The 22,584-nt window shown below is 40.1% G+C and overlaps 1 protein-coding gene across 1 annotated transcript in view; it reads left to right on the plus strand.

Moving 5' to 3' along the window:
• Positions 1-3,593: 3,593 nt before the first annotated feature.
• The window catches only part of TRPM5 (transient receptor potential cation channel subfamily M member 5), a 37,162-nt gene continuing 18,171 nt past the window's right edge, over positions 3,594-22,584 (plus strand). The window contains exons 1-12 of the mRNA XM_053981394.1: positions 3,594-3,710; positions 4,646-4,826; positions 6,063-6,229; positions 9,248-9,428; positions 11,870-11,934; positions 13,756-13,947; positions 15,250-15,352; positions 16,221-16,339; positions 16,943-17,293; positions 19,321-19,452; positions 20,670-20,793; positions 22,420-22,565. Of these exons, the coding sequence (XP_053837369.1) occupies positions 3,594-3,710; positions 4,646-4,826; positions 6,063-6,229; positions 9,248-9,428; positions 11,870-11,934; positions 13,756-13,947; positions 15,250-15,352; positions 16,221-16,339; positions 16,943-17,293; positions 19,321-19,452; positions 20,670-20,793; positions 22,420-22,565 (1,878 nt within the window). The remainder of the gene's footprint in view (positions 3,711-4,645; positions 4,827-6,062; positions 6,230-9,247; positions 9,429-11,869; positions 11,935-13,755; positions 13,948-15,249; positions 15,353-16,220; positions 16,340-16,942; positions 17,294-19,320; positions 19,453-20,669; positions 20,794-22,419; positions 22,566-22,584) is intronic.

The following is a 22,584-nucleotide window of genomic DNA, read 5'->3' on the forward strand; positions in this document are numbered from 1 at the left end:
CTGGTTTATATAATGGCACAACTCTTACAACTCCCGTTTATGAGGTCAAAAAAATAATGACTCACTGGCTGACACCTGGAGTGATTTAACCAGGCCATCCCTAATGTAAATGACACTGATTCACATTTCCAGATGTAGGTAGAACTGGCAATTGTCTTTTCCTCCTAATTGTCTTAACTTGCTTTGCTAGTTAGAAATAGTTTTCTTGGTTATATTTCAAATCTGGTAATTATTAGAGGTACATTCTTTCCATAGATGCTTGTATTTGTAGCTGATGGAACATCTAGGACAGAATTTGACCTACAAACTTAGATATGTAGCAGCAGCCTAAATAGAAACATATGTACTTAAGTCTGAAACAGAACTAAAGTAAGATTTCTTGATATATACACAAAATTTAAAACATGAATGCACAATGTTGGGGCAGACAAGATTTTTGTGAGGTTTTTTCTTCCCATTACCTCTGAAGTTTTTCAGATTTCTTACCTTTAAGTAATCTTTTAATCAAATTAAATACAACAACATTCTCTTAGATAATGCATGGAAAAAACCTTTAAATAACAGGATAAAAGATATTTTGGAAATTTCTAAAACATTTAATCAAAAATTGTATATGTAAAGCAAGAAAATTATAAAATATCATCCCCCATTGGTTTTCATCCAAAAAGTGCTCTCCTCCTCCTTTTGGCTGTCTGTCTATTTTCTCCCAAGGCACAGGTTTATCCCAAACCCTCACAATTAAACCCCACTCTGTGACGCTACAGTGGCATAAGCTGGCCACGTCTCAGCTGTGGTATGTCATGACTTCCACCACAGAGATTCGACCCAATTACTGTGACCTGACACACTTACAATCTAGTACAGCCTCAAGTCTCAGAGCAATAGCCCCTGAAACCATCAGAGACTCATGTGAAAGCTGAAACAAAGCCAAACAAGACTGAATTAAACTCAGGAGACAGGTATTCTGAAAAAACATAATTATATCACACAGTTTGTTGATCCATGCTTTCTTTGCTTGTTGGAGGACTTTGGGTGAGATAACCACATGCTTTTTAAGAACAGAAGCGTTGACAATCCAGGAGGAAATGACAGGGCTGATGATATCCTGCCCTGAGCACACATCAGGGACATAACACAATCCATGTGCTAACTGATGGGTGGGGAGTGAAGCTGCACTGCAGAGCAAAGTGATGGCGAGGTGAGGTGCAGTCCCTGAGCAGATCCCTGCAGTGTTTGGTGATTCTGCCCCTAACAGGGAGGGATTACACTGCAGAAGCTGAGACAGCTTATAGGGGGAGGTAAGGAAACATCAGACATGGTCAGTCTGTGTTTAAGAACCACATAAACAGATCTTATACACCGGGATTTTGCAATGTTCAGAATAAAACAGAATCACAGAGCATTCAGGTTGGAAGGGACCACAGGGGATCATCTGGTCCAACCTCCCTGCTCAAGCAGGGCCATCCCAGAGCACATGGCACAGGATTGTGTCCAGATGGTCCTTGAGTATCTCCACTGAGGGAGACTCCACACCCTCTCTGGACAATCTGTCCAGTGCTCACTCATCCGCACAGTAAACAAGTTCTTCCTCATGTAGCTGCCAGTTAACAGGTGTTTTCCTCACTTTCCAGCCTTATAAAAGCTTGTTAACAAAGCTTCTGTTTCTGCACCTTACCTATTTTTGCCTCCTACACTATTTTTCACTACCACTGAGAACCAGAATCCCTAAACTGAAAATAAAATAATAATGTGCTATTTCTGGGGAAAAAAAATAATTACCCAAATGCAAGAATATTCCCTATAAATCGCAGCAGCCTAGTTTCTTTATTCCAAAAGAGAAATCACAGATTACTGGACTTTAAATGAACCACTTGAGGACAAATTAACCATTGGATTATTTTGTAAATTGCTGTCTATTTCAAGTTCATTGCTTGTGTGTTGCTATAAATAAATGGGTACTATCTAGAACAGTGACTACAGTACCCTGAAAATTCAGTCCTGAGTAGTTTTGTTTCTAATCAAATCCTTCATTCTGTCATTAAGTTCCAGAAAGTGATTTCTACATAAATAATAATAAGTAATAAATAAGGTGTTATTATTACACTATATTAACTTTTTTTCCCATAATATTCTTTTCAATGCTCTTAGGAGATAAAGCTAGTTCTCCTGTGGGAAAGTGGACACAGACAAGAAGGTGGGCTTTGCTGTGTCTACCACTGTTGAAGATCCAAGAGAAGTTCTCTTAGGTAAGACTCTTAACCAGACTGGTCTGGTATCTGAGTGCTCACAGAAATCGCTCTATTCTCTCCAGAAGGGAGCAGCATGCAGGCAGGGAAAATGTGAACAAGAATCTTTAAAGCACTGATCTCTGACAGGAGTTTGGGGTGGATACAAAAGCGTGACATAGCTGTAGGGGGGGCAGATCGTGAGAGGGTCCATAGCCTCTTCAGAGGCAGATCACAGAGGAAAATGCAACCCATAGAAAAAAACAACGTTGTCATAGCGAACAGAAAAGAAGAGAAGAAAATACAGCTGTGGTGAAGCAGCCGGGATACAGGCTCCCAAGAGCTTCCCAGCCCAAGGGAACGGCTGGAGGGCTTGCTCCCTCTACTGGAGCATCCTAACAGACCCACAAGAGACTTGCTGATTTGACACACTCTCAATCCCACATCAAAGCTCTCAGACTAGGAATAAAAATTAATGCAGTGTTGATTAGCATTGCTGGCTTAGTGTCACAAGTATTTTTTTTTAAGATTATCTAGTTCAACATGCAGCTGAAGCAGAGGGGAGAGAGCTATTTAATTGCTTTTGTTTTGAAAAGAATCAAAATAAAGCATACAAGTTCAAATCTGTATTTTTCAGATCATAATTCTGTCAGTTCAGTCAAACTAGAACATAGGAAAAGCAAGCAGACCTTTCCAGAGTCTCATGTAATGCAGAAGAGCAACTCTTGCTGTATGACCTTTGCTCCAGGACAGCCTGGCCTTAAATACTTGGGCTCACAAATAAATAGCCTATTCCTGCAGGAAACAGAGAGTAAACCTCTCCTAAAGCATCTCCAGACAAACATAATGTCACCACGGGGTTATTTAGCATTCACGTCAGGTGGGATGGGTCAGAGCAGCCTGAGGCACAGTGACAGCAAGAAACCGTGACTCAGACACTCACTGACACTGCTCCACTCTTGCTTGAAAGAGTTGGTGGCTGAGACTTCTCTTCCTCTTTTGTAGAATCAGGGTCACCTTTGGCCTCTGAGATTGCAGGATCTTGCACTTTGCAACTCAGCTTTCTGTCTGCTGAATGGGAGTTCAGGAAGCCTTATTTCTTCGTGCCTTTTTATACCTTAGGTTATATAGTGTTGGTGTGGAATCTGCCTTCTGTATACAGCATCTGACATTTGGTGCAAAGACCTCCAAATAGCTAAACATTACAGGCATGATAGTAAAAAAAGTAAAACATTTGACTAAAAACTCATCTAAATATATTTTAATTGATTTTGTGGCCTCTCCAGTTTAAATGGCTTCTCATTTGCCAACTTTCTGTCATCCCAGTGAACATCTTGGTCCACTGGTGCTCAATCAATGCAGAATTCAATGGAGGAAATGGAAACCAAGCTCTGCAGCAGTGACAAAGAGGAAGCCTTCAAAAGTGAATTACCATACTGCATAGGAGAAATAGACTTCATAGCTTCTGGGAAGAACCATGGAAAGGTATGGACACTGAGGAGTTTTAACCCTTTTACATATTGCTATTGTTCAGCTGTTACTTCTTAGCAGTAAACGCAGAGTCTGCAACAGAGGGTTGATATGCCACAGAGTAAGGCACCATGTTATACCCCAAGTAAGGACCATGCCTTCCTGAACATAAATGTGGTCTAAAACATGGCTTTTTAATATTCAGAAATCAATCACTTGATTGGCAATTACATGATACAAGTACAGGTGATCACTTTTCCCTTTAAAAGAAAAATCAGTTATGTGCCCTTCTTCCTTCATTTTGTATCCTTTCCCTGGTTTAACCCACCAAAAATTAATCTCTATTTTTACATTTTAAACATACTTTTGAGCTGTTTCAAGGTTTTCCTTAAAGTTCTCTCTCTGTTCTGCTGATATGCAGAGAGGGATGTACATGGACTAACCCACCAGAGCAGAAGGAATTCCTAGGAATTCCTGAAATCTGCCCCAAGGTTTTGTTTCACCATAAAGTCTCAAGCAGAAAACCAGAATATATACAGAACTGGAAGAAGCAATAGATTCATGAAACGTGTCCTCAAAAAACAGATATGAAATTAAGCAAATATTTCAGCTTTTGCAGAAACAAAAAACACCTAGGAAATTTTTTGGCTTTCCTAGGCTGCCATGAAACTGAAGGCAATTAAAGAGGAAGCTCTAAGGGACAATGTGATTTGTCAGTCTGCAACACAGAACTAACTCATGGAACTGACCCAATTAGTGAGACGGCAATTATACAGAAGTCTGCTAAGTTAATTCAAGTATTTAGTTCTCTGTCAAATCTTGCTCAAATAATTTTTTTCTTTAATATCCAAGTTGATGATAATTTCCCTCTGCATTTACCATGAACAGACTCTTTACTGTATCTTTCCATCCTGTTGTTATTCACTGGGTTTTTCTTGTGTTTGTTGAAGTTTATGAAGGTCCGGAGTACCATTCACCCTGGAATTATATTTGAAGTTATGCTCAACAAATGGAAGCTACCTGCTCCCAATTTGGTTATCTCTTTAGTAGGGGCAGAAGAATATTTTCAGATGAAGCCTTGGCTACGGGACACCTTAAAGAAAGGACTTATAAAGGCAGCTGAAAGCACAGGTGAGTGCTTTAGGCTTTAAATATGGAAATTTTATTCCTGATGGATTCTCACACCTAGCCCCCAGTGATCTGGTAATGACAATGGGCCTGTTCACATGATTATTTTTGAAAATTCAAGACTTTGATGAATGCAACCTACATGTAAATATCTTTGAAAATGAAAGTGATTGTATTATAGTAGCAAAAATAAGTTCTTTCAAAGCAAATATCTCTAGGTAACCATTTTTGAAGTGTGAAATTACCTGATATTATTCCCTCAGAGGTGACACTAGAAATATAGCATCAAAATGGGACCAAATACAATTGCCCCTCTTTTGTGCTGTAACAAAGTAATTCTGAGGAGAGCAGAGCAATTTGACTTCAACAGGAGTGAATTTAGGTCAAAAATAAGAATTTCTGCATTCTCACCTGCAACATACAGTGAAAACATCTGTGAGCATTTCACAGCAAGCTCTTGGTTTAGCTTCACTGCTCCAGACAAGATTGTACCAGTTTTGCTTTCTGTAATGAGACAGCACAGTACCAGAGCTCTTTTTGGTACTTTTGTGCTACACAGATATTCTCTATCTCCATCTGCCTTCTGTACTTCAGACTGGGCAGCATCAGGATCCCCAGTTTCTTTGTTACATATTTTTAAAAGGCCAGCTTGCTGTTTACCTAGGGTTCTCAAAATTCCTTGTCACTGTAACAACATTGCTGTAAATTGTATTATCCTGAAGAATTCACACTCTACACAGCCACAAGAACAGGAGAAAGAACTCCAGATTAGGCAGGTTATGTCTGAGCTCTTCTGCTAAGAGGTGATTGCACGGGACTTTTTAGGCTTCAGTTCAAGTCAACAACTTTGCTGACTCTGTCCCTTTCCTCTTCCTTTAAACCCCTCAGACCTGCCTGGTACAGGGATGTTTCTGCTCATATATAGACAGTGAGTAATTCCGGAGTGGACACTGCATTCTTGATGAGCATATTAACATCAGAGTAAAGGTGGCCACGTTGCATCACGTGATATATGAAGAATGTCTGCTTGAGCTCATAATTTCTTCTTGCTTTCCTTATTAAAGTCTTATGTACTTTGCATGTATTTTAATTCTAAAAGTTACAGTCCATCAAGACCTGTCTTCACTTTATCTATTTTTTAAAAACCCTTAAATCCAGTACTGTAAGTAATGTTACTAGACACACAAGCACATTGCAATACAAAGGAATTCCCAAACTGTTTTTTAAAAATAATTTCAGGTGCCTGGATTTTCACCAGTGCTTTGCGTGTAGGAGTGACAAGATACTTGGTGCAAGCAGTGCGAGATCTTGCCCTGGCCAGTACTTCATCCACCCTGAGCGTGACTGCCATAGGAATAACCTCACTCAGGGAAATCCAGCACAGAGAAATCCTGGAAAACACAAAGGTACTTCTCTCTTATTCTGTTGTTCGGATGGAAGCCGCGCCCTTACAAAATTTGTAAGTAACTGGCAGAACAACTTTAATATAACTTTAAAAGAACAAACAAACAGACGTGAGGTTTAAGCTGTGGTTTGGGAGGTAGCAGAAGCAAAGCTCAAAGATTGTTGGGTGATTCTGAGCCCTCCACGCCCAGCGGGTGGCAGCATTAGGCATTAGCAAAGCGAGCAGCACAGGGTTGAACGCCAAGAAAATATCCCAGAACGAGGGACTTTTCATGGCTTTCTCCCTTGCCCACTTACTGCAGTAGCCCTTATTCCTAGCTGTTACATAAATACTGTAAAAAGCATATTTTATATTATGGGACACCAGATCAGAAACAATTTTTTCTTTAAGTAGGTACTGAATCAGTATTTAATACACAAAAACTTGTTCAATACAACAGGTCAAAAATACCAGCCATGCAGGATATCACCTAGTTAAAGGGAATCCTCAAACTGGCTCAAGGGGAAGAAAACAAAACAACACACCAAGAAATAAAAAACCTCACCCAACAAAACTGCTGCTGAAAGTGTTGCTGCTGAACAGACACAGAAGTGGAGAGAAAAAAAAAAAATAGCATTCCCTTCCTGTCACTGGATATACAGTCTCCCCTAAGTTGAATATTATAGCAATAAAATAGGTGTTTAATGACAATGAATGACAGTTTCTCTGTACTATTTTATTCCCCGCAGAAGCTAAGAAACAAAGGACAAAGATAGCCCTTTGAATTCACACTTAGTTTCTCTCTCGCACAGGCCTGAAATTACCAGCTAGAGGGTGAGAGGCTGCCAGACCATACCAGCAATTTATTGTCATTGGTCTTTTTTTTTTTTTTTTGCCAATGACAGCTACCTGTGTACTATACTAGGTGGGACTCTTTAGCTGGAAGACTTTAACCTATTTGTGTGGCAACTGGGCCAAAAGGGCCTCAAAGAAAAGAATTTGGTTCATCATGTTTGTGAATTTTGTTCAGGAAAGTTTGCAAAGGCAAACTATTTCACCTCCCTTCTAAGCTAAGTGATCAAAATGATCTTTCCCAATCATCAGCTACAAAACAAGTGCACTCTCTTTTTATTTTCTCCCCCTCAACTAAAGTCCAAATTTTTTGTCAAGGGATATTTTGCAAAAAGCATTCCTGACCCTATGACTTCTGGCACAGCTTGCACCCAAAGATATTTTGGTTTTTAGTCAGTAACTTTAAGACAAAGGAACTACAGACAGGGATGTTGATCTAAACCCAACTCTCTTTATATTTGGCACTAACACAAGCAGCTTGTTGTATAAAATATGGCTAACAACCCCCACTAGCAAGGAGAAAAACAAGCCCTGAAATCAGTGGATCCCTCCTGTTGTAGTAAAGCGGATGGGATTTAGTTTCTTTATGTAGGAAAAGCTAATTTTTTATTTACATAACTAATTTCTATATAGTTTTCATAGGTTTTGTGTTCAACTCTAATTGGTTAGTAGGGTTTTTTGCTACTTTATTGGTTAGTAAATGGCATTTCATGTGTTTATCGAATTTCTCTATTCTTGGATAGGTTACATAATTTTTTACAGATTCTCATGGGACAGATTTCTTGGTTTTGTAGGTGTGAAGGGTTCTATTACTAGAATAGTTTGTTAACTGACTTTTTATGACTTTGATTCTTTCTTATGGGAACTTAGAAGCTTAGTTGGTAATTCAACAGAACAAAGCCTAATTTTATAAAACCTTTATTTTATAATATCTTTACTTATATAAAACACCCTGCCATCTCTTCTGTGTTAATAATACGCTTTAAACATCATTGAAAGATCACTTCTACATTTTCAGGGAATAGAAAGGAAAATCCCCAAAGGCTTTTTTCAATTGATTGTTGTGCCTCCGGGTCCTAATCAAAGGCCAGACCTTTGGTGAGGAGGATTAATGTTACATGGCAGCAGAATAGAGGCACACCCTCTGTCAAAGCAAAATCTGAAGGAAATTAATTATGTCAAGAAGCTTTCCCCAAGGAATGAGAGACAGAGAGAAGAAAGTGAAAGAAACATGCAAGTTTACTGCTTTTTAGTACGAGGAAAATGCAATACACAGTGACAGCTGCCAAGCTGACAGTCTGAGTTTAGCCCAGGAACGGGAAAAGAGGCATGATAGAAGGAAATGCAGATTTTAAACAGTTGTGTTAATCTACCCGCTTGCAAGAGGGCAATGATTAGGAGAATGAAAAGGAATAATCAGACATTTACATCCTGGAATGATGTATCAAAGTGGACAGGCAACAGAGAGAAAGAAAAGGGAGTTTGAAAAAGTGTACGTATAAAAGCCCATGTGTAGTGCAATATTTAGAACAAAAGACTGCAGCAGGGGTTCTGTTTTACATAGAAGATGAGTTTGTGCAAAAAATAAATCAATAAATAATTTAATGGTATAACACCACTCACCCAAAATAAAAGAGGATTCCCCTTTCTAAAATCTGTCTGCCACTCCCTCTTTTAGAATGCAATTTCCAAACTGAGAATTACCATCAGATTGCATACAACCCTGTCAATTAAGTAAAGCTGTGTATAAATTGACAGGGACATGGAGCAGGCTAACTCATTCACTGGCCTAAACATGGACAAAACACAACAGAAATGAATAGTTTGCCCCTCTTTACACCAGCTGAGGCTTCACATCTCCATACACAATTGTCAGGTCTCATGACCCCTTTCCATTTGTCCAATAAACCATTCCAAAACCTGCATTGCAGAGATGATGATTGATATCACTATATTTTGCAGAGGCCAAGAGGGAAACTTCAGGGACTCCAGCTATCAGTCCTGCCAAATCTGGCTGCTTCCAGAAGGAACAGATTTTCCATCTTCACTCTTTTTTAAGGGTCTGTCAAAGTGTCTCACAGATGGTGAGCTGTGTCAGGGTGCAGACGGCACAGAAATGGAGAGGAAGGCTATTAAAACATGGGCTGGGTTTTGCAGAAAGCACTGACATCTCCCCTCCTCCCTCTAGAGTGAAAGCCTTGTACATTACCAGTCAGACGACAGCACCCAAGGCCCACTGTATTCCTTGGATCACAACCACTCCCATTTCATTCTGGTGGACCACACCACGCCAGAGGAGCCAGATGGAACCACCAAGCTCCGCTTCACCTTGGAAAAGTACATCTCAGAGCAGCGCATGGGATACGGGGGTGAGCAGGCTCTGTGAGCTATCCAATCTGAATAATGCTGACAGCACAGAGGGACCCTGGCCCTAGCAATGGTAACTCCAGCTCCCAAATGGGCCCACAGAGGCAAGACCAAGTCAACACATTTGTCATCGTGTAAGAGACACGACGACGGTAACTTCTGAAGTTGAGAAAGCTGCTCTTTGAACCGAAAATCTGGACCTTTATTGCATCTCCTTAAATGTAGCTCAAAGCTGATCTTCAAAGCACAGCTCAAATTGCCTTAAAAGACAACATATGGAAAATTAAATCCAGATTCAAGTACCTTTACCAGTGGTTCTAAGAGATTGATAGTCGTTGTATACTGTTATCCCCTCTCACACACAGGATCTTGAATTGCTCCCACACTGGAAGAAAAGAGTTGTTCCAAAGCCCTCTGAAATATTTTAAGCCATATTTGTTTAGAGATAACACCTTATCCTGGGTAAACACCATAGCATCTAATGTCAATCTGAATCTCTGTGATCTTTTTTTATAGTAAGAACTGAGTATTGGGCAGGTCTCCTACTGCTATTTGTGGAAAGAACTCAGTTGTTGGTAGATAACAGAGTTACTTTTACCCCTGCTTTGTTTGTGTCATATGTGCGGTGCTAGCACAGCTGAAACAGGAGGGAGAGCTCACTTGTTCACAGCTGTGTGCATCAGTGGAATATCCACTTTCACAGCCCATGGGGTGGTAGCACAGAGGTACCTGAGAGCACAAACACACCTGAAGAATCTTTACCTGGTGACTCAGATAGAAATGACCACAGGCAGGCTGTAAGGGTGGCCTGAGGTTGCAGTGCTGAGAGTTACAAAGCAGCCTCTTTTTGCTCACCAACCAAATCTGATTGAACAAATCTCACGGAGACATAATTCTGACAAAGACTGCTGATTCATATGACAAATACTTTGCTGGAACATACTGAATTCAGTGTTATCTTCTATTAACAAAACCAATGTAATTCATTTAAGCTCATTTATAAACAAGCTGAGTAAAGCTATGTGGTTTTACTGAAGTACAACACTTTAATAAGGTCATGTGGAATTTCCCTGTTAAAAAGAAAAAAAAAGAAAAAGAAAAAAACGCAATAAACCTGTAAGTCTTTAGGTTTTTTTTATATACTGAATATGTTTTACAATTGAGGACTTTCCAGATTCACAGTGTAAAGTCAGAATCCACCTGACCCTCCTCTAGCAAAATTTTAACTAAGTCTAACTAAGGCTAACTAAGGCTGCAAATGAAGAATATTTGCAGCCTTAATCATACTTGAGGAACCTGTAGTCCCAGAGGTCACTCTTCAAAGAGCATCACATTAGAGAGGTGTGACAATGCCATGCCATTCAGTGAAACAAGTTTCTTGCCAACTATATCCAGGCTACAGCTCAGTCCAACCTTATCTCTGTAGTCATCTCAAAAGAGATTAAAAAAATAGCAAGTAGAGATCTGTACTAAGTTTTGGGAGATCTACAAAGGGAAACATCAAAAAATTGTTTGAACCAAATGCCTTTTGTCTTCGAGCTGAAAGAGGCATTCATCTCTTGATATTACTGTTTTGATTGAGCTCCTTCAGGCCAATCTATAGTCACCTCGGCTTTGCAGAATTCAGCATTTACAGTAAAAACCCCCCAAAACTATGTGGGCCCCTGTAGGAGGATGGCTTAGGACAGGGATTCTGACATCCTTTCTTCCCCCAATACCATGACATGTTAAATATTTCATTAGCATTTCTTTTAAGAGTATCAGACTGTGTTATTATTAATCACCACACCAGGCTGTGCTGAATCAAACTTTAAGCTGTTTAAGCAGAGTAATAAATACATGGCTCCTATCAACTTGTATCTGACTCATCCTGCCAAGTCTATACAGTCAGCCTCTTCATATTCTTAAATCCTCCTTTCATAAGGCTTTTGTCCTGAATTCCAGTCCCCCCTTCCAGCACACTAGGCATATGCATAACACTCAGGACAAACTGAGAGCTTTTCACCTCTAACTGTGTCTTACTGGTAGATGCCTCTCTGGAAACTCACCAGCCTTGTGCTGCATCCTAATGTAGCTGCATTGCTCCCCAGCCTGACAACCCTGCAGTAAATAAATAACTTAAAAAGCCAGCAGTGGCATGACACACGGAGATGCCAATATCCATATTTTGCAGCTGAGGTCAGAACAGCCTGGACTGCTTGCCTGGAATCACACAAAATTTCCAAGGCAAAGGTGCCTTTGTCCTGAATCCTAGACCAGGACCCCTCTGTTAGGTCAGTGTTACTCTCCTTTGCCACATCCTTCTGCAATTGCCTATCTTCTGCATCTTCATGTAGAGACCAAAACGGCACATAAGAGGAGAAATATTTTCAAGGGGTCAGCAAAATAGCAATAGGTTTGTGAAAGCTGTTACTTTTTAAAAATTAAACCTTCTATTTCACAGGAACAGGTAGCATCGAGATCCCTGTGCTTTGCTTACTGGTAAATGGAGGACCAGGCACACTTGAGGTAAGAAGCTGTTCTCAGCTGTAGAAAAATAAATTAACTGGTGCCAAGTAATTAATGGAAAATTTGGCTGGATGACAAACACATCTATTGGCACTTCACATAAAGTCAAATTTCACATCTATACACCATTAAGAACTTAGTTCTGTTAATATTAAATTTCACAGTATTTGTTTGAGAGAAATATTTACATCTGAATAGGCACCTGCTGATCATTAAAACTTCCATTGCCACCTTGTCCAGTGGGAAGAAAGAATCCAAACCCAAAACAAACTCACAGAAACCAGCTCCAGATTTAGGGAAACAGAAATATTCTGTTATAACTTGAGAACATACACAAAAAAAGAGAGGAGGAATCTTTTAGTGCTATTCAGCAACAATGACACAGCTGTCTGTCCCAGAGCACAGAGGAAGCACAAGACCAGGTTTGCTGGATGTGCCATTTAAAACCATTTGCTCTGGTTCCATTGAGCAAAAGTACATTATAGGATTGAAGACTGGAGTGTTGCCTGATAATAAACCCAAATCTTCTTCAGCAAAGGATCAGTTTTGATTTTTTTTTCCTGAGTGGTTCTACAGCTTAAAGAATCTGTTAACAAAGAGATAGTCTTTGATTTTTATTCTATTTTACTTTTCTTTTTTTGTAATACTCTCAGTCTAGAAAACCTTTAGAGAGACATAATTTAACTGTAATTTAAGGTTTCCAAGTGAAAAAGTGAAAAAAGGAGACTGTGACATGCAAGCTGGTAACCCCTTTCCAGAATAATTACTCCTTTCTGGGGATTTTTTTCTAGTTTCAGTTTCTTGGATCTTGTCATAACTTTTGTCAGCTGGACTAAAACACACACTCATATTAGAAATCTCACTGCTTAAACAAAGATTATGTCACCTCATGAGCTTGCTTTCTTTCTTTCACAAGAAGCTAAATATTGCAGTGTTTCCTATATCGTTGGTTTAGAAAAATCCCCATTATGACATGTAAATCCTCTTTTCAAAATTTCACAGAACAGTGTGACTGGAAGACAAAAAGTGACTGGCTGGAGGTGCTCTAAACTGACATGTGCTGGGAATGGATGATTGGCCACACTTTTTTAGAATATCAATTTCTTAAATGGATTTCTTAAAATGGATAATACACACCAGAGACTATGAACAGTTTTTAAAAACCTCAATACCTAAACTAAAGAAAAAAATCCCTGCACCACAATTGAATCAATGCAGTCTTGTATAACTCCAGAGGAAGAAACAGACTGGCAGCAAAGAGACATTTTTGCAATTATGATGCCATGGCCTCTGCTTTCCTCTCTCAACAACCTGCCTGACTCATTCTAATTACACAAATAAGTAGCCTTTAATTCCTGTAGTTGCTATGATTCAGTGTTTTTTTTCCCTGTAGCTCAACGTTGTATTCCCACAGGCAAATTCCTGATTTTTGGAACATATTGTCAGGTTTAGCAGACAGGAAAAAAAAAAAGCCTATACAAAAAAGCCTACTGATAATTTTCTTGTACTTGACTATGCTAAAACAGAGACTTCAGGGAAAAAAAAATGTCAGGGTCAAAGAAATTTTATGCATGGTTTGTCCAAATCAGGTTGCTTAGCTACTCAGCAGATGTGTCATGAAAAGAAGCATAGTCAGAGGCCTATACATGGATGACCTGCTACAGAATTCAAAAAATTCTGATAGCTTAGAGGAGTCTGGACTGATTCCATAGAGAATCTGACTTAGGTACACATTTATTCCTGGTTTGCTAGAAGTCCTTCTTTTGAATAACATTTTATTTCCACTTACGAATTCTAAAAAATTCCTCTTTTAAACTACAGAGAATTTGCAGCGGGATGGAAAGTTCTGCTCCCTGGCTTATCTTAGCAGGGTCTGGAGGTACAGCTGACATCTTAGCTGCATTCATGAATGACCCACAGCTTATCATGCCAGAAGCTGTTGAAAAGCAATTTAAAGAGAAATTCCCTGCAGAGAGCTTCTCATGGAAGGATATTCTCCAGTGGACAGTGACAGTGAGTTCATGTCTTTGATAAGCCATCATGTTCACAAAGCCTTCTCCTAACACTTGTAGCTTTGGTAGCCCCTTCAGTACAGGTTTGGCAAGAAGCTGCTCACAAGTTTTGGGAACTGCAGTGCTTTGACACTGGTGTCATAGAATGCCTCTGTAGCATTAAAAATCAAGTGGTCATTTGATCATGCAAACTACTTTGCTGCCCTAGTAATTCAGCTGAACACTGAAGGCTCTGTCCTTCCTCAATTAGTTCCTCAAGTAACAGCCAGCACCCAGGAACCCGACAGTCCTTCTGTAGGACACGAAGCATTATTTATATCCACAGTTGTGGAGCTTGTGCAGCTGTGACAGAAGAGACCTAATTCATGACCTACAGCTGTTAAATGGAAAGCTCCTTGTGGATACACATTAATAGTAGAATGAAGCATGTTTAGAAATTATCCTATCTATTGTCAGTTACTTGTTCTTTAAGTATCATTGTTCTTAAAACAGAAAGACAAAACAGATTCAGAGATCTTCTTTACTCTTTGTCTTGGGGTACGCTTGCATAAGCCTTTTAGGAACAAATACCCACTCTGAGATTGTGTGAAGAGTGAAGAGCACTGGCTGCCTCTGAGATAAACCAAGTCCACCTGACCTGGCCCACTACTTATTCTCTGCATTCCCTGCCATAATCCTCAGCTTTAAAAGTTCCACAAACTAATTCCATTAGCAAGAACTTTACCAGATCACTAACAAAAGGGGATGAAATGTATCTGGAAGCAATATTGCCAGAGGCTCACAAAGTCTCAGTGCAGCTGCACTGTGAGAAAGAAAACTCAATAAATAGAGAAGCAGAAGGAAAGATAAGAGTACTGTATATATATCAATATTTGAGGGCTTTTGCTCAGAGGAGACTATGCTTTTAAATAAACAACTCAGAGAGCAAAACTTAAATGTCAAAGCAGAATGAGGTAAAATGAAACTAGTGGTATGCTGGCCATAACGTGACTTTGAGTCAAACAAGAATGTAAGTTAAGGAAGGATTATTTAATTAAAGCACTCCTCTGGTTCTCAGAATATCCAAGTTCTGTTCCTCCTGTCCTGGTAGGTCACTTGGAAAAGGCAGTAACTCCCTCCATGCCCTAGGAGTTATTTATATATGGGAAACTAATCATACTGGCCTTCTTGCCAAACTTCAGCTTTACAACTAGAACGTAAATTTTTGGGAAATACTGTCTGGGTGATCTCCACTGGGCATTTGGGCACTAATGTGCATCCAAAGGACAATGTGTAAAATTACTTTTGTTTTGACTCCAAATAGATTCAGAACATTATTTCACACCAACACCTTCTAACTCTGCACAACTTTGAGCAAGATGGCTCTGAAGAACTAGACACAGTCATTTTAAAAGCCTTAGTAAAAGGTAAGCTACAATAAGCAAACATTGTAATGTTTGTCTTATTTGACTTCTATGCCATAAATATATTTCCTCTTTTTCCAGAGCCAATTCAGTTCACTATTGGATCAGATTTCATTTCTGATGCACTGTTCTTTTATTTGTTTATTGACAAATTAACTGTGGCAGTTACTGTAGCTCTTGTAAGCTTCCTTTAAACTAGTGTTTGCTTTTTAATCTCATGCTATTGTATGGTACTATTTTAGCCACTCCTTTATTTCACTACTTGCTCCTCTTAATAACAGAGGCTATAAAAGAACTGAAATATACTGGAGCAGTATATTATTCCAATTAAACCATAAAAAAACTCCATGAAAACAAAACCAAAACCCACAAGTAGACCAAAATTACCTTTGTTTCAGAAACAATCCAGTTCTCCTATAAGAAATCTCCACAATATCTTCTGAAAGAAGACATTACTCTTGCTGCTATCTATTTCAGATTCTGTTAAATTAATGGTTTGTGTTAGCTTAAACGTAGCATGGGAGGAAAAAAAAAATTTTTTGTTTCTGATGTGCTAATTGACACAAGGCAAAACCAACAGCCAGTCCTGTCCCCTGCTTTCTGCAGGCCAATGTCCCTCTTAATATCCAACAGCTATTTAAACTTAATGCTTTTAATAGAGCTCATATAGAAAAAAATAACATTTTTGAATATTAATGCTTCTTAATTTAGGAAAACATTGTGAAGGCTGTGAAGGGTTTCTGGTTAAGCAACCCATAGATCTGTGATAGCTGAAGAAGAACTTGCATTGCTAATCAAAGTACCAATACTATATTAAATTAAACATAAGTGCAAAGTACTGACTTTATTTGCATTTCCTATTTTTTTCCAGCCTGTAGAAGTCAGAGTCAGGAGGCTAAGGAATATCTAGATGAACTGAAACTGGCAGTGGCCTGGAATAGAGTTGACATTGCTAAAAGCGAAATATTCAATGGTGACGTGGAGTGGAAGGTACCAGGTTTTTTTGCCTTAGAGGACACTCAGTGTATATTCCAATGTGTACAGGACACTGGAGCATCCCAAAACATGGCTTCAGTTTTTACCACTACCTGCACACTCTACTGAGAGATTGGGCAGGGATATTATACTTCCTGAGGCTGTTTTGTCTTTCTAGCCCCCTGTATGGTAATGGCTAAAGACAGAGGAATAACTCAGTGGTCATCATCCCTTTCTTGACCTGTTTGAGAGCAACAATCTTTCTCCCCTTCTGTGTGAGACCTTTAAAGTAAACAAACCAAAGTTTACAAAGCCCAAGAAGCAGGCAGATATTACTGTTAGAAGGTAGATGAAGAATGTCACTGTTTTCAACTGCTGTATAAATACCCATTGTGGTAGGTACTTCACATCAAGTCCTACAGCTGTAACATTAACGCTGTCACAGACATTTTGTCAGAGAAAAATGAAGAGAGTTCCACCTCTTTCTCATTGTGCTCACTGTTGACTCGTGGAAGACAAAATCTTCATGTTAAATCTAAACTCTCTCATCATCCATCTATGATTACCCCCCAAAATTTCCTTTTTTGGTGATTTTTTTTTTCTCTTTCGTCAATCTAGTCCTGTGACCTGGAGGAAGTGATGATGGATGCTCTAGTCAACAACAAACCAGAATTTGTAAAGTTATTTATTGACAATGGGGCTAACATATATGAATTCCTGACCTATAGTCGTCTGCAGAGACTCTACTGTTCCATTTCTCAGAAATGTCTCCTCTATGAACTTCTCCTGAAGAAGCACGAAGAAAGCAAACTGACCTTGGCAGGGCTCACTGGTCAGCAGCAAAGTGAGCAGAAGGAGATTTTCCCCTTCTTCACTCTCAGTGAGGTCTCTAGAGTTCTCAAGGATTTTCTTCATGACGCATGCAGAGGTTTCTATCAAGACCTCAGACATGGAGGCAAGAAGAAATTTGTGAGTCACAACTTTGCATCATTGCTCCCCCCCAATTTAGAATTTGTACAATTTTAATTAGGTCTAGTCTTTGGGGTGGGTCAGGGAACAGATTTAGTTAAAGATGTTAGGGGAATACAAATAAGATTTACATTTACTAAGGAGTAATTAGACATAAAAATAGTGGTCTGCTTTTCTCGTACAGAACTTCAAGGAGTAGTACTGGAAAGGCAATTTATTTTTAGGAGAAAGAAAAGCAGGTAATGGAGATTTTCAATCCCAGGTCTGAAAATGATCATCTTTGTACACAAAACTATTCTCAAATTTATACTCTGTACGAGTAGACTGAACTCAGATATTGATATCCAGTATTTGATATTTGCCTTTAGATCATTTTAGTCTTTTTATGGAGTGCCAGAACGCAGAGCAAGAAATAGGAACAGTTATGTGCTGTGGCCCTGGCAAGCCTGCTCGCCAACATATGACAAGGATAATATGTGATGGGGGTACCAATGTCTATAATCCACAGTGGTGCAATAGATGCATCATCATTTTTGCATTTTGACAGGGTATTTTAACATTAAAACACCTACGTGGCAAAGTGCTTGCAAAAGCATTGACAATAAGTTTGGGTGCAAGGTTTCAAAACAAAGACGTATAAAGATATTTCATTAGGGTTCAGTTTCAGACAAACAAAACAATTGAGCCTTTTGGTATTTGCCAAGTTCTAATTACGCCTAAAAAACTGTTAAAACTAGAAACTAATTAAAAAAAAAATTTGAGATGTTAAATCACTTTTGCTTTGATAAAGCTTAGCTAAATTAATTACTAGTATGAAAAGTTAAGTTTGAATCGACTCAGCCTTTCTTCATTCACAAGGATGAGCAACTTGAGACAATACCTCTGAAGTCACTAAGCATACTCCAGACTTACAAACTTGCCAGAAATAAAAATTTGCCCCCAAAGCCTCACCTAAGCTTTCTGGCATTTGGTAGCAAGTAAGCTAAAGCCCAGTGCTGTAGATAAGGCCCAATTCAGAGATAAGCTCCTGCTGATCTCTGCCTACTAGCTTTTTCCCTTTTAAAGCTTCCCATGGCTGAATCCCATTATCATTGGCAACAAAAAGAGCATCACAGTACTGGGAAACCAGCATCACTGCTGCCAAACCGTGTGTCTTTTTTCAAGTTAGGAACTAGTGGTTACAACAAGATGAGACTTTTGATATCTTTGTCTCCTGCAAGGCTTTCAAGGCAATTTATTTGATCCAATAGCTCACTACAAACTGAAGAAACACCCCCCCCCAAAATCCCCCAAAAGTGCCATTAAATAAATTTGAACAGAATCCCATCATTTAAATTATTAAAAAATATATTCTCACAAAAACCTGTTTAATTAAAAATAAATACACCCTGGCTGTTTTTAACCAACACAATAGATTAAAAGGTAGTTTTTAAATATATTTAAAACTCAGAACTTGACCTAAGTGGGTACACTTCCTCTAGGCTATTTTTTTATCAAGTGCTAAAGGAATAAGCAGTGTTCTGCTTAAACTGCTCTCTGCATGAGGGAAAGGTTTCTCAAAGGAAGGACTAAAAAGGGGTATTGACGTACTCTATTCTTGTCCCATGCAGGGCCTTGGCGAGATTTATTTCTGATGAAATAAAATGCCTTTTGTTCCCTTTTCTCTGAAGCCTTGTCCTCTGTGGCAGCAGAGCAGAGTCCAATATAATTGAAGGCAAGCTCAGATTAGTTAATCACAGGTTTGTCTTGTCTGATATTACACACCAGTGGTGAAACCCCAGCTTCAATAAAGTAATGAAAACTTTAGCATTGGCTTCAATGGAGTCACCATTTCATCCAGAATGTTCTCACACATATTGGGTTATATCAGGGACACAAGGATCCTTTAACTCAGTACAGAATGAGCTAATTACCTTTTGATCAAAGAAATGTGAAGTAGCTAGAGAGGCTGAGAGCATCTCAGATCGCGTCATTTGCATGCAGTGACACTGCCAAGCAGGTTTTAAATTCTTCCAACCATATTACAGGACAAAACGAACACAAAGCGATTACCTGGGCCCTTGGACATGAACCAGAAAAGCGAAAATCCTTGGAGGGATTTGTTTGTATGGGCAGTACTTCAAAACCGGCACAAGATGGCAAACTATTTCTGGGCTATGGTAAGCTCTGAGCTGTAGCTGCTTCAGATGAAGTAATGGCATAGTTCAAGTTTACGAGATGTTTTTTTGCTCAGCCTTGCAGCTCAGATGACAGATCGGTTCGTTTCCAAAACACGAGAGGTGGCATTTATGCGGCCTTTCATATCTCTGCGTGGCTCCTGCCCGCGGAGGCCAGAGGGAGAGCGGAGCAGGTGTAAATCAGCTCGGGCTGAAGCTCTGCTGCCTGCGCTCCCCTCCCTGCTCCCGATGAGTCACGGCTCCCAGGAGCAGGGTTTGTGCCTCCGACAATCGGCGATTGTTTGGGTCCGAGCGTGACGGGAGAGAAGGACGGAGCAGTGAAGCATCTTCAGCTTACGTGCTCGACGCGTAGGGAGCAGCATTACGCTACTTGTCCAAGGCTGAGCTTCGAGCTGGCATAATCGGCTCCTGTTTCACAAGCCAGACCTGTCCCCCGCATCTGGGAGCTTCCCTGTCCCCACAGAAAGAGAGAGAGAGCTCTCAGCTCCATCGCTGACCTTGCGGAGCAGCGCATCTGGCCGGGGGCAGCCCCGGGAGGGACGCGGCGCGGTGCGGCTGCCGGGCTGTGTGCGTGCGGACACATCGGCACCGTGCGGGGCCTGCGGCGTGCGGCCCCGGGTCGCACTGCGTGTCCTTGCTCTGGGCCCTGGCTGGGCCTCTGCCAGCTGTGCTCCCTCCTTTCTCCTGCATCTCTGTCCCAGCACAGCCGTGCTGGAGGTATCTCAACACAGGGAGAATGTGTTGCTCTATTTCCAAAGCATATTATTCTCCTTTCAGTCCTTTATTGCTATCCCAAGTCAGGTCCTTCAAAGAGCCGGGAAGTCTCCAGCCTTACAAGGCACAAGAACTACCAATAAAGAATCACGGAATAGTTTAGGTTGGAAGTGACCTTAAAGATCATCCACCTCTAATCCCCAGCAACGGGCAGGAACACCTCCCACTAGACGGGTTTGTTCCATCTAGCCTGGCCTCGAACACTGCCAGAGATGGGGCATCCACAATATGGGGGTTTAATTCTCAAATATCATCAAAACTGTCATTTTGATAATAATTTTCGACTTTCAAATCTGTATTGGAGGGAAGATTTTTCGTGAAAGGCATGAATTTTTTGCTCTTCGATGTGCTGCATAGCAGAGTCTTCCCCGTTTAGAAATGCCTTCCAGTGGAGGGTGGCAGCAGCGCCCCTTTCAATTCTACAGGGTCAGGAGGGTGTAGCTTCAGCTCTGGCAGCCTGCAAGATCCTGAAAGAGATGTCCCGCCTGGAGACGGAGACCAAAGCAGCCTGTATAATGAAAGAGGCCAAGTATGAGCAGCTTGCTGTTGGTAAGTAATGGCACTTTTTGAATGGCATCGGAAATTTATGAAGGAACTGCCATTGGAAGGCCAGCAAGTGAAAAAATATACAGTTTCCGTCATAAAAGGTCAACTGTCATGAATAATTTAACAGCCTTGCAGCACAGGCTGTCCCAAACATTCAGATACAGAGGAAAGATTTAAACCCCACTCATTTTGGAAAAATCTCTGCTCCAAGACAGGGCCCCTGGTATGCACAGATACTCTCCTGCTGCTTGTTGGTATTTTAATTTTATGATCTTAGTACAAGGTGTGTTACAGTGATGTGAAAGATAGGATAACCAAAACACTTCCAGGCTCACAGCAGCCTGTTCTTCCTGCAATATCAAACTTGCTCTGTAAGGGCCACTAGAGCAACAAGTTTTAAGTTTTGTCATTGCAGCTAAAAATAATTTGAGATTACCTCACCCAGAAGAGGGCCAAGTGCACTGCAAACTGCAGTGAGGCTCAGGCTGGTTTTGCAGCAGACAAGATGCCCCTCCCTACAGCAGTCAGATCCAGGCATCCGCAATGCTGGAATGCTGAGCCCTCTCCCCTTTGCTTGCTGTAGAAACAGATGTCTGCACACAAGCTTCTCTGCTGATCTAACCTCAGTCCAATCCACACCTTCACTGCTGTGAAGAGAGGGCTTTAAAATATGCCCCACATGGAAACAAACACAGAGGCTCCTCTCTTCCTTTGAGGTAGTTCATCAAGCAGCTGAAGGTTCATGCAGGCATTGCTGCATTATTTACACAGAGATCACATTTTCCCTTCTCACAGAGCCATTATTATTTACAAAAATTAAAAATGAGGCTCTCAGATAATCACAGGGCTCGAGTAATTTAGTCATGGAATTATGAGGCCTAATCCAATACACAGAATTTCTGTTTCTTGGCTTTGATAAGTATCAGATAAGAGCCTCAGTTTTAATTTATGGCCTGGATTATGCAAAGCAAACTTTCTTTAAGAATGATAAATACCACATCAACTAGAAAAGATGTCTGTATATAATTTTAAGTGCACTTGACCTTTTCGCCCAGCCTCACAGTATAGGCTGGCTTGGGAAAGGTATTGAGATAATCAAGTAAATCAGGAGAATGGAACAGATATGAGAAGTCAGATCTTGTCTAATGAGAAGTAATGAGAAGATCTTGGTGGTTTTTTTGGTTTGGTTTTTTTTTTTTTGTTTTTGTTTTTTTTTGTTTTTGTTTTGTTTTTGTTTTTGTTTTTGTTTTTTTTTGTTGGTTGGGTTGTTTTTTTTTTCTTATTTGTTTTGTTTTGTTTTTTGTTTTTTGCTTTGTTTTGGTTTGTTATTTTTGGGGGGGGGGTTTGGGTTTTTTTTTTTGACTCATTAAATTTATCCTGGTTTCTAAGCTCCAGGACCAGTTTATCTGGCAACAATTATGTCACAACACTCCACCAAGTCTAATATTATTTTATATCAAGTAGCTCTGTCTCAAAATGAAGGATTTGTCGCCTACAAGACAAAGCTGGGCTGCTTGTCTTCTTTAGACTGTTCAGGAAAGCGAGGACAGCATGACAACTCATCCTTCAAAGTGTAAGAGGATCACCCAAGGGATACATGTTTTTGTCTGTGTTTCCTTCATATGGCAGAACTGTTTAGTGAATGCTACCACAACAGTGAGGAGAGAGCATTTGCTCTGCTGGTGAGGAAAAATCAGTACTGGAGCAAAACCACATGCCTTCAGCTGGCCACAGAAGCAGATGCAAAGTCTTTCTTTGCACATGATGGTGTCCAGGTAAGTTTTACATGCCCCC

This window comes from Vidua macroura, chromosome 6, assembly GCF_024509145.1.
Source record: "Vidua macroura isolate BioBank_ID:100142 chromosome 6, ASM2450914v1, whole genome shotgun sequence".
Taxonomy (NCBI): Eukaryota; Metazoa; Chordata; class Aves; order Passeriformes; family Viduidae; genus Vidua; species Vidua macroura.